The 18,390-nt window shown below is 37.2% G+C and overlaps 1 protein-coding gene across 5 annotated transcripts in view; it reads left to right on the top strand.

Annotated features, from left to right (window-relative positions):
• The window catches only part of ZNF385B (zinc finger protein 385B), a 365,265-nt gene that overhangs the window by 311,392 nt on the left and 35,483 nt on the right, over positions 1-18,390 (top strand). For all 5 annotated transcript variants that reach the window (XM_036320795.1, XM_036320791.1, XM_036320792.1 and 2 more), the window contains one exon: positions 1,515-1,625. In XM_036320795.1, coding sequence (XP_036176688.1) covers positions 1,515-1,625 — 111 coding nt within the window. The remainder of the gene's footprint in view (positions 1-1,514; positions 1,626-18,390) is intronic.

Genomic DNA, 18,390 nt, shown 5'->3' on the forward strand with positions numbered 1-18,390 from the left:
AACTGTGTGCACTTGTGTGCACTTAACTGTGTAAACTAAGAAAGTGAACATTGAGATTTTAATGCCCATGGATACTTGTTTTTTTATTCTCATTAAATAAAATTTAATATAATCAATTTTTGCCTTGAACATATCAAATCCCCAGATTTCCCAGTAATTCTATTTTACACTTAGTAGTTAAGCATAATCCTATAAAACTTTTTTTCTTTTACTTTGTAAATTATTATACATAAAATGGGCTTTGGGGGAGTGTGTATAGTTTTATGAATGTGAACACATGTATAAATTGTGTGACCACCACTGCAATCAGGTTACAGAATCGTTCTATTACTCCAGAAAACTCCCCTCTTTGAAATTTTAAGTGTCCCAAACCACATAACTGTTTTTATCGTAGCAATGCAGTTAGTAATCTCACTTAAACTTGTAGCAAAAATGGGCGACTTTACTATTCAATAATTGTGTAATCCATCCTTCTTTCTAATGTACTTAAGTTTTTCTAGTTGCTAATTTTACCTTTAGTAGATTTATACTCCTGACCAGGGATAGTCTTAATTTCTCCTCTCTACCAAATATCATCAACTAATCCAACCCTAAGCTCTAACCTCAGGAGATTTCCTAGATGAGGGTGTGTCAGTTTGTGTTACATCTGTTTATCAGTAATGCTTTGTTTATCATCTGCATTGTTGTTTGAACTGCCAGTTGTCCAATGTTAATGCTGGAGATTATTATCTGGAGTACACAAGAGAATCACTGCTGTGTCTCTCTTTTTATAGGCTCTGCAAATAGTGTTCTTTCTTTCTCCAAGTGTTTGTGTAGCTTTGTGCCATACTTTTGCTGTCATTGAGTACTTTCATCACTCTATGTTTTTCTGAATATGTATGATATATGCAAACCAAAGGGAGGAAAGTCACACGTTATAAGTCAAAAACTTGCTCAATATGTAAACAAGGGTTGCATATTAACCTATCTGTTATGGACATTTCCAGTAGAATGAATTTTATCTATAGTATATGAAAAGTAATAAATTATTTTAAAATAAAGATCAACATTTTCTGGGCTGTGAGACAAGCCTGTAACTTATGACTTTGCCATAAATCAAAATTTAAGAAACTGAAATATATCTGTAATAATTGTCATTGAGGCCATTTCAGACTATCATAAATACTATCACCTCATATAGGGAAAATATTAACGTTAATTTTAACTTTGACCTTTGGATTTTAAATATCCTTGTTTTATGATTCTTTTAAGGTTTTTCAAGACTCCTTATATGAATATGATTTCTTGGGATGTTGGATTCTCCTCTGATTTGTGCTATGATTTCAAACCAGTTTATTATTTTTGGTTTTGTTCAAGTCCTGGAAACAGTACATTATTATTGAATGGGAGTCTTTATTATCATTGTTTGGGAATGAAGATAAAGCCTTAAGGAATAATACAGCTATTTTTACTTGCTCACACTATTTTCTATCCTTTGAAGTTATAAAATGATTATTTTATCATTTGCTCTTCAGATGGATCCTGTGCAAAAAGCAGTTATTAACCACACGTTCGGAGTGTCCATTCCCCCAAAGAAGAAACAAGTTATTTCTTGTAATGTCTGTCAGCTTCGCTTTAATTCGGATGTGAGTATCGCCTTCTCCCTGCTCTCTGTAGTCTGTCAAGCTGGAAGTCTGATTGTTCTGGGTACATACATCTCTTCATATTTACATATCGTCTAGCAGCCACTCCTCTTGGTGGCCCACTTACTTCAGTGTGCCAGATTTTCCAGGGATTTGGATTCAACACTAGAAACTTGAGCAATAGAGGGGCTAATATAAAAAAAATCAAGGCTTTCTGTAAGTAATCAATCTCATTGATATCATTTTACACTTAACCTCACCAATTATGTTTACTTTTGAAAAATACTTAAATAGCAGAAAATATTTTTTAAAGTTTACAATGTAATGAAGGTATGAAAAAAATGTAATACATGCTAAAGAAAATCAGTTACTACTCTTGCTCCCAGGTGTTACGTTTCATGTGTGTGTGCCAAATCATATTAAACACCCGAGAAAGTAATTTACTACATAATTTATATTTTCTCAGACATGAAAATATAGGGAATGGTTAGTAAATTATTTTATCTAACCACTTTAATTATCCTGCTACAAAAGGATAACAAGAAAAAAGTATAAATTAATATTTATGAAAGTTGATTTTCAAATTAGACATAAAATAACATGAAATCAAAATAAATAATATTAGAATGTTTATAATGAAACCCAATTACCAAGTAAAGCCAATGACCAATGCAAATCTGAATCTGAAGATTCATATCTATGTGATATTTCTTGAGTTACTCCACCCGAGAAGCCATTTTATAAAACATTGTTATAGGATTGATGTTTATTGGAAATACTAAAATAATAAATACTGTATATACTATTATATAATTGCACTTATATAACTTTCTGAAAAGGAAAACTATGGAGACAGAAATCAGATCAGTAGGGACTGATGGTGGGGTTAGGGAATTGAATACAAAAGGGCATGAAAGAAGTTTTTAGGGTGTATGTCTTAATTGGTATGGTGATTATACAACTGTTTTTATTTCTCAAAACTCATAAAACTTAATACCTAAAAAGGAATTTTACTGTCAGTAAAGTATAACTCAGTAAACCTGACTGGGGAAAAAAATCAATGTGATAGGAATAGAAATATGTTGTAAATAGAAGAATAATTAATTATAGAGACATAACTACTAGAGACGTATTAAAGTACAATATTACTATGGGACTTAAGGTGTAATAATTAAAGGACTGTTGCAAGAAAAGACAGAATAATGAATACTGAAATAGATCCAAGTATATTTAACAGCTTTGCATAGATATTTTACAAATGTCTACAGTCACATAGGGAAATTAAAATATCCGTCACTGTATGAATATAAAATTAAAATGTTCACTACTTAACTGACTCCTTACAAAAGGAAGGCCCACCTGAGGACGTGCTTCATGTTTAGTCTTAGCATGCCCAGTGCAGCAATGCTAGATATTGGAAACATCTGACAATACAATGCAATAAATTGCAAAGTGAATCTATATAAATATTGCTAAAGAGGCAGATTTCCATGAAGTCTATGAATGTCATGTTAGAGAACTGCTCAATACAAAGCCACTGACAATGAGGATATTAGAAAAGGTAACTTGATAAGAGAAAAATAACAAGGTTGATTACAGACTCTTCAAAACATAAGGCTTGACTATCAAGTGAATAATAGGGTCTTTAGGCAATTATGAATTCCTTGAATTAAAACATAATAATAACAATATATTTACATGGTTCAAAAAGCAAATTAATTTTAAGAGATACAATGAAAAATCTTGTTCCATCGCATTCCCCATCCTCCCATGTTCCATGCTGTTCCTGTCTATGTGTAACCACTTTAATATTTCTTGTATATATTTCCTGGGTCTGTTTATGGAAAGAAAACCAAGTATGAATATATACTCTTATTTCATCCCTTTTCTACATAAAAGGTAGTATACTTTTCTTTGCCTTGCATTTTTTACATAAAAATATATCCTGGAAAATTTTCCCCTATCAAAACATAGAGAGCTTCCTCACAGGTTTCATACAGATATGCTAGGTCAGCGGTTCTCAACCTATGGGTCAACCTTTGAGGGTTGAATGACCCTTTCACAGGGGTCGCCTAAGACCATCGGAAAACACATATATAATTACATACTGTTTTTGTGATTAATCACTATGCTTTAATTATGTTCAATTTGTAACAATGAAATTGGGGGTCACCACAACATGAGGAACTGTATTAAAGGGTCGCGGCATTAGGAAGGTTGAGAACCACTGTGCTAGGCAAAGATGTTTACATCCTCATCTCTGGAACCTTTTACTATGTAACCTTATATCAGAGGGGAATTAAAGTAATAAATAAAATTAAGGTGCCAATCAGTTGACCATAAAATATTTTATCCTCGATTATCCTATGGGCCCAACGGTCCTTAAATGTAGAAAAGGGAGGCAAAGGAAAAGGTTAGAGTGATATGATGTGAGGACAACTCTACTGGCCCTTGTGGTCTTTGAAGGTGAAAGAAGGGGCTACAAACCAAGGAATGTGGGCAGCCTTTAGAACCTGGAAATCAAGAAATTGATTTTCCCCTAGAACCTCCAAAGGAATATGATCCCTCAGAATTATTAAGATAATAAATGTGTGTTGTTTTAAGCCAGTTAAGTTTGGGATCATTTGCTACAACAGCAACAGAAAACTAATACAGTAGTCTACATGTGGATGTTCCAGCTTATTTAACTAGTCCCTTATTGGTGGATACTTAAAGTCATTTTCAGTCTTTTGGAATTACATAAATTTTCATAGTCAACAAATGTCAGAGCAAGGACATAAATTCAGGTCTGTTGCTTCTAAATCCACAGCCTTTTCTATGTTATTATGTTGCCTCACATATTAACTTTGCTCATTTTCTTTGTATTTATTGAGCTTTTATTTTATGCCAAATACCATACTATTTTCCAGAGACCAGCAGCAAATTTACTAACAGTGTGAATGAAAGCATTTAAGGTTTAACCTGATCGGATCCTCCCAGAACCTGTTCCAGATCTTCAGCTCTGTATTTTTTATTACTCCGTACACAGAGAGGCCACATGATGTAGAACTCTAGATTGAGAGTATTTGAATGTGATTTAAGTTCTAAGTTTTGACTTGATGAGTCTCTTCACCACTGTGGGCCTCAGTTTCCTCTTCTGTGATATAACTTAAAGTAGACTACTTGATTTTCAGAAGGACCTTTCCAGTTCCATGATTAAAAATCATTTCCATGGCATTTCTGTTAGAACAGGGTACAAACACCCTCATTTATGGGTGGGACAGTTAAGACCAAGAAAGAATGACTACAGGTTTTTGTTTTTGTTTGTGTCATGGGTTGGGTGTGGGCGGTGGATGAGGGCCAGTCTTCTTTCTACACCCCAGAATGGCTCTGTGAGTAGGTGCACCTTTGACTTGCGCTTCATTCCATGGCAGTAATTGTCTTTGTATTCACTAACAGGGACATGGACAAATGCACATGCGTGAGCATGTGACCACCCCCTTCCTTGTCACCACTCAAAAGCTCTGTTGATAATAGAGAAAGAAATAAAATTTCCGAGTCATACTTAGACTCTGGGTGGTAACACCACGTAGTGTGGATGGCAAATTCACAAGTATCACATATCCATGCTCTCTGTGTTTAGCAATGGTGCTGTAATCTGCATAACTGAGCTCCGAAACTGAGCATTTTTTTATTTGGGGGAGAATTTATTATTTTATAATTACCCTGTTTACATCTTAATGTAAGAATTAAGAAGATGCTCATCCTTATTTTCTTTAATAACATTTCTAAATCAGCCTGAGACTGAATTGCCTTCGTTCTTCAGTGTAGAAAATATGGTTATTGAACAATCTGGAAGGCAGATTTACACAGTAAACAGACTGCATTCTGCATTTTCCCATTACCCATATAAAATGTACCAGAGCAGGATTCATGCATTAAAATTCAATGTGACCTAGTTTAAGTATCCCATAGTAGCCCCCTTTGTCCAGTTTTTATCATCTCGGTAGCACTCCACTGTTGGAAAGCAAAAGGCTACAGCTTTATTTACACAATACAGTGTTATGCAAATGAGCAAGCATTAATCACAAGCATTTCCCAAATGAACCTTTACAAATTAATACCATTAACTTTGCCAGAGGGCAAGCAATTGCATTTCAGAAATAATATGTCTTTCCAACTGAGTCCCAGACATTTGCACAAATGTGTACAGCACACGAATCCCTAGTTTCTCCTAGACAACCTTCCCTCCCCACCACCCCACCCCTACCCCACAACATGGCTTAAGCTGAGCACGGAATGAGGTTATCCTAAGTCTGAATGCACCTTTCTAGTGAAGGAATGAGTGTACTGCAACTGTAGTAGGGTCATAAATTGATAAGCCTAAATCTTAATCTTTACCCTTTAGCTGGAAAATAACATTTCTAGAGGTAAGCCTTTCCAGGAAAATAGTTCTATACTTTTCTGTAGTTGGTTTTAAATAAGACTCAAATTTATTAGATTTTTGTTTTTCATACAAAAATACTGAAAACTAGTCCCTAACATAGGCTTCTAAAATATTTTTAAGGCTAACATTTCTCTTTTTGGCTAGGTTGTAAATTGGCAATAATTTTTCCAAATAATTTCTAATTTGCATATGAATTTCAATTCATTGGAGAATAGTAGCAGAAGGATAAAGGAAACTGATTCTTATACAGATTCTTACACAAAATCAAGCAATTTGACTCTCATAAATGTTTGAAAACAGAGATGATCTTTTATTATTATTACTAGTAGCCCAGTGCACGAAATTCGTGCATATTAAAAGGGAATTAATTAGCGGAGATATTTTAATGTTGCTATTTGCCCTTTCTCTATAATAGAAGTGTGAGAGATGAAAGGAAATTAGTAAAATGTATATGAAAATAATATATAAATTTATTAATAAATAAACAGTAACAAAAGGATATAACAACAGAGGCATGATATAAAAACGACAAAAACATGATATGAAAACAACAAAAACATGATATGAAAACAACAAAAACATGATATAAAAACAACAGTGATGGAAACAATGACTGATAAAGTGATTCAACTTATTCTGATATCTCCCTGTACACCACATTAAGAGTGAAAACACTTTCAGAGTGCTTGACTAATTTCCCTTGGGATGAAGTATTTAGAACTTTAACTGTAAAGTCACATGCTGTTCAAACTTGAGAGAAAGCAACATATAACTGACCATGTGCGAAAACGGGTTCAGGTAGGAATATGCTTACTCTGTCTAGAGTTTGTCCTTGTGATTTATTAATAGTCATCACAAATGCTGGCATCACCGGAAACCGTCATAGAATCAATTTAAATGGGAGGCCAGTGTCAGATGGGGACAAATTAATTATTGGGATCAGAACAACCTTTCCCTCTGCAGATCCTGTTAATACTTCAGCTTCGATAATGTTAGGTCCTAATCTTTTGATAATAAATCTGGTACCGTTACAAAGACCCCATTTATTATTGAGATTTCTCAATAGCATGATGATTGCACCCACTTTCAATTTTAATTTATGACACGGCATTCCCGAAGGAGTAATACTATTAAGAAATTCAATGGGAAAATTTTCCTTTTCAGCATCATCTGTGGAATCAATGGAATCATCACTCAAATATGTGTGAAAATCCCCATCGAGTATATCCAAAATTTCTTCATTTAATTTTTGAACATGCTAATTTTTTGGACAAAGAATTGCACGTTTAGATATATTTTTAATGTTATCTATAGATATAGTATTTCCAAAGGTAGCTTCAATAATAGAGCCATTACAAATCATTTCAGAGGGGATTTCAATAATATCCATTCCTAAATGAAAACTGCTATCAAGTTTGCCATCTCCAAGTTCTACTAACCATCCACTATAAGCAGAATCCTTTCTGATCTCATATTTGTTGTAAGAGACAACTTTCTGAAACATCCCCAAACATTGCAGTACTTTAAACTCGTTTGTACTGTGGCCGATCACATAGCATGCGGTACAATACTGAGACATTGTCAAAAATCCCCTCCAAGAAGGAGAACTTTCCCACCAAATACAACATTCAGACTCATAATTTCTCTTAATAATCTGTCTATGGCATTTATAGCATGACTGGATGCCATGGCTCATTCATCAATAATGAGCAGTTGGGCCTTTTTAATAGTTTTAGCAACTTCACTCTTTATATTGAGTCTAGAAATTGAAGTTTTATTTAATGGAATCAGTAATTTATATTGGGAATGAAAGGTGCTTCCACCGAGAAGTAAATTTGCAGCAATTCCTGTAGATGCTGTGGGTAAAACAGTACCACCAGGACCTCTAATATAATGTATTAAAACTTTATACAGATATGCAGGTGAATAGGATTCCTAGCTGGCAGGCCCCTGACAGCAAGCTGGCCACCTGTGGATTCCGTGAGGAATGGGGCTCCCTCCTCCCTCCTGTCAGGGTCCGGGGTGCAGGTGAATGGGGTTCCTGGCTTGCAGGCCACTGACAGCAAGCTATCCAACAGCAGATTCTGTGAGGTGTGGGGGCTGCGTCCTCCCTACTGTCAGGGTCTGGTTTGAAGGCTGGCCATGCCCCCTGTTGGGCCAGACCCAGAGTTCTACTACAGTGTGGCCTCCGCCTCAGCAACCCAGGACTGACTGCTGCTGGGGCTCCTGGCGCTCCGAGGGTGGGTTCTTCCCTCAGACCTCGTGGGAAACAGCTCGGGGAGGGCGCAGCCCTTGGCAAGGCAACCTAGGACTCAGTACTTCCACGCTCCGCTCTGAGGGCAGGTTCCTGCCTGAAACCTCGCCCTCTGGGGAAACAGCTGGGGGAGGGCACAGCCATTTCCAAGATGACCCCTGCAACACTGACTTCCTTCCGGTTCGTTGAGCTTCGGGACGTGATGTTACACCCACGGTTTTTATATAAGTAGATTATTATTATTATTATTGTTTATTATTATTATTATTATTATTATTATTATTATTGCAAACAGTTAATTATAAATACCCTTAATACATGACTGGGTTCTTTATACTTTATAGGCAAATCAAGAAGAAAGCATAATGAGATTTTAAATCAAGTTTTATAAACTCTAATATAGGAACCGACCCTGAAATTTTGACAGTATTAATACCACAATTTTATTAAGCATGAAATTCAGCGTCCTTAATTGCTGACCACACAGGCTTAATCAGATTTACAGTATTACCGTTCAGATGGCATTAGAAACTTCAGATCACTTGTAGTTCACACTTTCTTTTACTTTTTGGTTCCTCTAGGTCTTTAATGTTGTGTTGTTCTCTGTCTTTGTTTTGGTTTTTGGTTATTCAGTATCTCTGGCTCTCATCTTAGGTCACTGTTCTTTTTGCTGTGTTCTATTCCTCATGTCTCAAGACAAGGAGATGACCTCATGCCATTTCATTGATTTATGTTAGACTGATTGCACATGGACAAGAAACTCAAGGTTTGCTTGGAAGAAAGTGGCAAGGTGACCGACCATTTGTATGAACCTTCTATGGGTGACCTGACTCTCTTATTCTTTACTTTAAATCTCTCTGAAATTTTGAATTTTAGAAAGTAAAACTATTCCGTGATCACCTTCAGTTCCCATGTGACTGCATTAGTGTGTAGTTGAATGTCTGCAATGCCAGTGCCCTCTGCATTTTGCATCTTGTCATCTTAGCAGTTTTCATTTGGAAAAGGCTATTTAAGTATGCCCTCCTCGGTGGTTCTCTCGCTCTCATTTTTTTGTTGTTGTTGTTGTTCTAAACTTATGCCTACTTCCTGAGTTCTTTAAGCAGTTCATATAATACAAATGCTCTGTATTGTATGAACAAATTGGCCCACCCACCATCTGCCATTTAAGAGGCATTAGTGCAGTTTCTGCTAGGGGCCCTGGCATTCTCTGTCATCCTGCAGAGAGCGCGTCGTCATGAGATTAGAGAAAAAGACACAACTTTGGGTCCCACATCAATGTTCTTTCCCATGCTCTTGGCTGACCCTCCTTTTCCTTTGGCCACCATGCCTCCCTCACTCCACCTCTCCACCATCTGCCGTGAGGCAGCAAGTCCCTGCAGCAGCTGTGTTTCCTTCTCTGGGAAGTCAGAACGGCCGGAAAAGGGGAACCATTGGACACCACATTTGAAGTTATTCCTTGCAGCCAAAGTAGGAGAGGCACTCAGCCACAGGGGCACCTCCTTGCATTTCTGAAGGATCAGTTCTTCTAAGAGAGTCCATGTTTTGCTATTGGCTGCCTCATGCTTGCTTTTAACTCTAGAAATTCTGTCATTTGGTTATCAGTGTTTCTCTTTCCATGTTAAACTTATTCTCTTTACTAGGCCATCAGGTTGCTCCTTCTGTCTTGTCTTTCTCTTCCCTTCTCCTCTAGCTCTTTCTTAGATATTCACAGTGTCTTTATTACATTTTTTTTTTGTTTTTGGGTTTTGGGGTTTTTTAGGTTAATGACTAGATTCATTGCTTTAAATTCAGAGACACTTCCCTTGGTGGGGAAAAAAACATATTAAGCATATTGTTTGAAACTCTAACACACTGTTTTAAAAAATGAGTTTATCTTATACTAGAGACCTGATGCATGAAACTCGTGCAAGAATAGGCCTCCCTTCCCCCAGCTGCCAGCACCGGCTTCCCTCTGGCACCCGGGACCCAGGCTTCCCTTGCAGCCCCAGCTTCGTCCAGAAGGTTGTCCAGAAGGATGTCCAGTCTAATTAGCATATTATGCTTTTATTATTATTGATTTCCTGAATTTTCAGACACCACATTTGATAACTAATATGTCAAGGAAAACTATGAATGTTTGTTTTCAATATTTGACCCTCCCTACATCACCCTATCAAATATGTTCAACAGATTTCTCTCTACACATGTTCACCCTACAGATTACATGTTGCCTCCTCTCATATGCAATCACTGCCGGCCACTCATAAACATCTACTCTATTTCTCCTGAGGCCTTTGAGATAGAGAGTGTCTCCTTCAGGAGCCTCTCTAATAATTTATAATATATTTATATCATTTATATTAATTATGTGTATGCAATTATACATATATATGTAATTTGGTGGGTTTTGGATTTTTTTAAGAATTGGTGCTGATAAAATATGAGAGGCAGAGTTTTAAGAACACTGGTGCCTAGCCAGCCAGGTCTCACCTATGCTGATAGTGATCTCCCCTTCAGAAACGAAATGAGCCATGAAAGTGGGTCCTCACTGAAAAGTGAGTTGATGATGAAGGGGCTTGGAGAAAACCACAGTTAAACTGAATTCTGCAGCTGATGATTAAATAGAGAGATATCAACCACAGTGATACTAATCTCATTGGTGGGTTTGGAACTCCAAAGCGAGTTGTAAAGTTTATACCTACTGTTAAGCAACACAAATGATACGATAAATGAATAATTTCATAAGTTTGAAAAACTAACTGCTTCTGTCAAGAAAAAAAGTATGGAAGAAAGAAGGAATCGATAGCATCAAATGGAAATCTAGAAAGTGATAGCATGCTTCTGTCAAACTTTTTACATTTTTCCCATAAATAAGACTATTTATATTGATTCTTAGGTATGGAAGGTAGTGAAGCAGATAGGAGGTAATTAAAAGCATAAATCTCAGGAGCTTGGGAAGGTAATTCTCTGCTTTGCAGACAGAGATGACAAAATGATGAACATTTTTTGCTTTGAAATGACAGAAATACAGCATGGTTACAGAGAGGAGGAACACACTGTGCTACAAGTTTTCTTCTGTAGCTGCTGTTTAACAGAGTTCTTAAAAAGTTTAGTCATGTTTTTTGAAGCATATATTAGTTACTTATTAAATTAAAAAATTAAAAAACAACTTGCCTCCAAAGCAGTACTGTAATATTACAAAATTGTCAGTCTTTCTCAGCACCACCTTATTTGGCATGGACATTTGGATAATTTGTGGCTGGTTTTTAATTCATCACTGAAAGAAAGAGAAGATTAAGATAAAAGTGAAGTTTTTTAAAAAGTGAGCATTATGACTTATAAAGACTCACAAAGATGTTTATATGACATGTTCCTCTAGCTATTTCTATGTGTTTAATAATATTCAAAGTTAGGATGAACAGCCTAATATGATGTTGTAAAGAACAGTAAATGTGGATGTTACAAGGATAGTACCCAAACCCATCCCCACATATCAGGAAAATCATTACGTATGGTATCTACAATTCACCACCACTACTGCAAACTTTGGTATGTTTCCATTCAATATTGCTTTGCTGATCAAGCATTAATAACACCTTTAAAAATACTATGGGTCTTCTTTTTTCCTATGTAAAATTTCTGTAGCTCTTTTAGGAGGATGTAGAAGATTATTGTTGAAAGTATTACATAAGTCTTCCTCTTCCCCCCATTTTTTTCAAGTCATTTTGTTGGTGATTTTGTCATCTAAAAGTTGTCTTGCCCCTTGTGGGTAGGGAAAGACTGTTGAAAGCTTGTTGATTTTCCTCCTTTGCTTAGTATGCATTGCTTTAGTTAAGATTGGTTGTGGAATCCTTAATAAGATAAAGTTTCATTCAATTTTTGTGGTTTAGGATTCTTTAGCTAAAAATTTATTCAACATATAATTAGATATCAGGTAGGATTTCTAGGCTGAACACCTATAGGTTTCCTAAATGATTAGTTGCTGATTTAAAGCTTATATTCAGACTTTATTAGGACATGTTTGGTTTCCCATAGATTGTATTTTATTCTAATGCTTAACAATTGACTATAATTTTCATAACTTTTACAACCCCCAAAAAGGTATTACTTATGTGAGACAGAAGCAAAACAAAACATAAAAACCTACATACAACAAAAAGTAATCTTGTCTATTCCATTGCTTTCAAGTAAGTAGTTGGTTGAATACAGTACAGAACAATCTGAAAAAGATGTACGTTTAGCTACTTTCATCTCTCAGGCAGTTCTTTGAAATATTGACAGCATTTGCCCTGGAGGCCAGAGAACTATAGATATAGTGGGTCAGCTAAAGAGCAGTTCTTTTGGAAAACCTAACTGGCCATAAGAAACAATGATACATCACTGGGATGGAAGTGTAAGGATAGCTTATGAGGAAGTATTTATTACTATTGTCAATTTTTAAAATTTCAAGCTAGGAAGACTTTGTAGAAAAATAGTTTTACAGGTTAATAGGAGTTCTTCAAGGGAGTAAAGAAGCAGTGAACTTGATCAGAGACAGAAGCGTGTCAAAATAGTTCCTGCCAAGAAAGGAAAATTCAAGAAATATAAGACAAGTTCCCTACTCTCACAGACCTAATTACCTAGGGAAACAAAACTAATGCACATAGAAACACTGCTGAACTGTATGATGTTAGCTATAGGGTAATATAAATTGGGGAAAGAAGACAGCACACAAGCTAGAAGAATAATCTCAAGTGGAAAGCTAGCCATTGATGGGTGCCTGTTCTTCTTCCAGGCTCCACTAGACACTCACCACCTATCTCTGTAGTTCCAGAGGCCCATGGAGGAGGTGAAACTAGGGGAGAGGCTTGAGAGATGATCAGGATTTGAAGGAGAGGATATTGAAGAATTATTAAATACTGGAGCTAAAATAGATAGGGTTTCATTAAGGATGTTGTCCATGAACAGGCTGCAGGAGGGGTCCATGAACTTCCCAAAATCATTTGCTTATCTGCATACCTGATACCATGGTCACTTAAGATGATCTCTTAAAGGTGATTGACTCTTCCCTTCTCACAAAGTGTATGTTCCACAGCTTCCACTGGTAACATTGCAGGATTTAGCCATTTAGTAATGAGTATTTCATCTTACCAAAATCAGAGGGAGGGAGGGAGGGAGGGAGGGAGGGAGGGAGGGGGAGAGAGAGAGAGAGAGAGAGAAGGGAAGGGAAGGGAAGGGAAGGGAAGGGAAGGGAAGGGAAGGGAAGGGAAGGGAAGGGAAGGGAAGGGAAGGGAAGGAAGGAGGAGGAGAAGGAGGAGAAGGAGGAGGAGGAGGAGGAGGAGGAGGAGGAGGAGGAGGAGAAGGAGGAGGAGGAGGAGGAGGAGGAAAGGAGGGAGAGAGAGAGGGAAGGAAGGAAGGAAGGAAGGAAGGAAGGAAGGAAGGAAGGAAGGAAGGAAGGAAGGAAGGAAAGAAGGAAAGGAGGGAAGGAAGGAAAGGGAAAGAAACGTACTTGTTTTTCTCACTCTAGTTCTGTCTTCTAGGGCACCTGGAGAGCAAATTTGTGTTCACCACTCAGAAAACAAATCTGATGAACAAGAACTCCCAAGAATATATCACTTTGTTAAGGTTCTGTTCTTGGGGGCTGAGAATATGATTTACTCTTATTAATTTGTGTTTCCTTTAGATACAATGTATTTTAGCTCTTATAAATAATAATTATATTCCTGTATCAGTGATATACCTAACATAGCTGATTCCAAAACTAGATCATATTTAACATCCCCTCTCAAGGACAAAGCCACTTTCAGAAAAATTGTGAAATTACATGTATAATAATAATGGCCAGAAAAGAAACTCAGACATTGTTTTAAACATTTAAATATATTACTATACCACTTAATCCTATGTAATAAAGAGCTAATATGCAAATTGACCAAACTGAGGAACAACCAGTCGCTATGACATGCACTGACCACCAGGGGGCAGACGCTCAGTGCAGGAGCTGCCCCTTGGTGGTCAGTGCACTCCCACAGGGGGACCGCCACTCAGCCAGAAGCCGGGCTCATGGCTGGTGAGTGCAGCAGTGGTGGCGGGAGCCTCTCCCGCCTCCACAGCAGCGCTAAGGATGCCTGACTGACAGCGTGGGGAGCAAGTCTAAGCTATCAGTCAGACATCCCCTGAGGGCTCCTGGATTGTGAGAGGGCACAGACCGGGCTGAGGGAACCAACCGCCCCCTCCCCACCTGCGTGTACGAATTTCATGCAGCAAGCCTCTAGTTATACTATAAAGTAGGGGGGAAAGTAAGGTTAAGTCCTTTTATTACATTATATTAATTACATTAACATATTTATAAATGAGAAAAACTTAAACCTATATATTATTCTATTGCAGTAATGAATAATTACATTATAGTAACAAATAAGTGAATTTTAATGAAATCAAAATTACACAAAAGATACAGTTTACATAGCTACTAAATTGTACCACTGATATTTTCTTTTTTGTTCCTTAGTTTTAAAACACATAATAAATTACAAAGAATAAATTTTCATTTTAAAGATATTAGCCAAAGTCAATGAAATATGTTATATGTAAGTTCAAATTTATATTCACCAATCAAAAATAATACACCTCACAGTTGTCACTGTCTCAATCTTAAATTTCAAACACGGATAAAAATTCTAGGCAGTCATGTAAAACGAGAGAATTGCAGTACTTCAAGTTCTGTTTCTTTGTCTATACAGTCACTATGATATCATTGCCTATTTCACATCCACAAGGAAATGCTAGAATATGAGTGACACAAGGTTTGCATACTAAAACTGCATCTGAAAGGAGCTTGAGTGATTCTTAACAACTAGGAACTTATTTTCTAAGTAAATGATGTAGCAGAGTCATTGTGGATTCGGAGCTTATTGATATCACTGCAATTCCTCTGTATGAACTTTCATGTAGTTAATGAAAAGAAAAGCAACAGTCCTGCCACTGTGGCTCAGTGGTTGAGCATTGACTAACAGACCAGTAAGTCACTGTTAGATTCTAGTCAGGGCACTGCCTGGGTTGCAGCTCGATCCCCAATGTGGGGTGTGCAGGAGGCAGGCAGTCAATTATTCTCTCTCATCATTGATGTTTCTATTTCTCTCTCCTTTTCCCTTCCTCTCTGAAATCAATAAAAATATTTTTTTAAAAGATAAGTAATAAAAATGTGCTACTTTTAAGTTTAAACATATTACTAAAATTCAACTGTAACCACAGCAATGGTTTAGAACGTAGTCTTAGACTAACAATTTTTTTCAAGTAGAAATATTTTATTACAAAGTTAAAAATTGCCAGAGTATAAGAATAATAAAAAGCAAACTGATTGTTCGTCAATTTTATTATTGTTTTTAAATTATTTGCAGACAGTAAGACTCATTTCCTGAAGGTGGACTGCCCCACCTTCAGTATACCACCGATACTTGTAAATGTTTGTTAACAGAATTCTAGTTCTGCTTTAAATGGGTGTTACATTTAGCATGGGGGATGTGTAGTGCTGATTTATACTACAAATAGTTTCCTTTTTATCACTGATAATGCCCACTGAATGTCCTCTGAAATGTAGCTTTCATTATCTCTGAACTGTGAGCTTGAAGTGATTACCTGCTTTTTGCTCTGGAAAGATGCAACATTATTATTTTGAGATACATCTATGGAATCCTTTTATATGATGATTTATTTGTTTATGTCATGAATTTTATTGGCTTTTTCTTATATCATTGGAGAAGAATAGAAAAGTATAGATTCACTAAAGGGGTAGTTAGGTTATTTGTTATAGTTCATAATTTAAAATGTTTAAGCCAACAAAATGTTCACTGTGCTTTTTTAAACTAAAAATACTAACAATCTCTTTTTAAAATTTAATTTATACATTTACACAGATGGTCATATAAGGGGTATTCATTAACATCTGTAAATGTTGGGGAAATGATGGATGTCTATATTTGTAAAATGCCAGAATAGAATCACAGAATTTGCAGATGTAGATTTAAAAATACAAAGCTTGAATATCTGAAAGACATGCTCTTCAAGCTGGTTTTCTAAAGATTTAGACATTGAATGAATGCCTTTTGAATAAATTTTCATAAATGCAGGAAATTCTTGTTAATTTGGACTTCCATCGTTAAGGGTTTGTGATAATTCAGGTATAGGCTAAATTGGACTTTTTTCTGGTCCAAATGTTTTCTTCAAAGAAAATACAGTTGGATGTTGCAAAGATTAGAGTACAGAGATTTAGAATACCAACAGAACCATTTTTTTTTCAAGCTTACTTAAGCACTTTAAAGACATTCATTAAAATACAAGAAATGATATAATCCTATATAATAAAAAGCTAATATGCAAATAGACCAAATGGTGGAACAACCAGAACAACCAAACAACCGGTCGCTATGATGTGCGCTGACCACCAGGGGGCATGTGAGGAACATGGTGGGCATTGGCCACGGCTGGATGCTGGAGCAGGTGAGCAGGGTCACCAGACCAAGGTGCCTGTCACTGTCATCAGGGCGAGCCTCTGGTGGTTACTGAAAAGTCTTTGCTCCTGCGCGCCACAGTCCCACCCGCATTCGCACCTGCTGCCAGTGCTGGCCCCACTTGCACCTGCAGCCGGCACCAGAGCTGCTGCTTGCACCTGCTGCACGTGCCTGGTGCTGGTCCCAATCACTTGGTACCATCAGCGGGTGCAAGCAGCAGCTGCTGGCCTGATTGCCCCCTGAGGGCTTCTCCACCTGCTCCTGCTCCTGCTCCTGAGAGGCGATCAGGGAAGCAGCCACCACTTGCACCTGCTGACGGTGACAGCCCCACTCACACCTGCTGCTGGCACTAGCTCCAATCGCTCTGCGCCATCATTGGTTGTGAGCAGGGACAGCACCATTAGCACGTGAGAGTGGCGGTGATGGGAGTGGGGTTGCTGACAGACAAGGGACCGGGGGGGGGGGGGGCACTGCAGGGGGTGTTGGGTGGGGGCATGGAGGATGGGCTGAGACCAACCACTGTGCCTACTGCAGCCTCACGGCCCACAATTCCTTTCAAGAAGCATGAATTCGTGCACTGGGCCCCTAGTTTAAAAATAATTCTTACATATTTTGATACATCACCTAAGAATCTCTGTTAACTAACAGTTACCAACTAACAGCATTTTCTCAAAAATGTTCTACTTTCTAACTTTTTTTTTTACCATTTCATTATGCCTTTCATCCAAATTAGTCTACATTAATGAGGTTTTTCTGAAATTATAATCATTTAGTAATTTATAATACTATCCCTTTTTTAAAGCATATATTTCTGTGACTTGGTTAGAATGTTTCTGAAAATATTTTGAGTCAAGTGTTTTAACTTAGATAATATATAGAATTTATATTGCAGGCCAAATAGACAATGTTTTGAGAGATGATTAAACCAATTTAGTTATCTGTACTATCAAATTAACTGAATGAACAATAATTCACTGATTCTGTGTTCTGACCTGGGCCTTTTCTTTTTAAGATTTTTTAAAAAATATATTTTATTGATTTTTTACAGAGAGGAAGGGAGAGGGATAGAGAGTTAGAAACATCGATGAGAGAGAAACATCGATCAGCTGCCTCCTGCACACCCCCTACTGGGGATGTGCCCGCAACCAAGGTACATGCTCTTGACCTGAATCGAACCCGGGACCTTTCAGTCCGCAGGCCGACGCTCTATCCACTGAGCCAAACAGGTTAGGCCTTTTTTTTTTGTTTTAATACTCACCCAAGAATATGTTTTTTTTTATTGATTTTAGAGAGAGAGGTCAGAAGAGAGAGAGAGAGAGAGAGAAACATCGATCAATTGCCTCCCCTTCACACCCCAATTGGGGTTGGAACCCATAATCTAGATATGTGCCCTGACCGGGATTCGAACCCTCAACCTTTTGGTGCACAGGATGACATTATAATCAACTGTACCATCTGGCCAGGGCTGACCTGGGGTTATCTTAATTGACAAGTGAATGAACCATTGTATTTAAGAATTGTTTTTTCCAATAAGTGGGCAATTGATCAGTTATGACTGATCAAGCCCCAGGCCCCAAAAATCATACCAACTGGTGACCCTGACTTCAGTCCACTGCTTCT

The sequence above is a fragment of the Myotis myotis genome, unplaced genomic scaffold (genome assembly GCF_014108235.1).
Source record: "Myotis myotis isolate mMyoMyo1 unplaced genomic scaffold, mMyoMyo1.p scaffold_m19_p_8, whole genome shotgun sequence".
NCBI lineage: Eukaryota > Metazoa > Chordata > Mammalia > Chiroptera > Vespertilionidae > Myotis > Myotis myotis.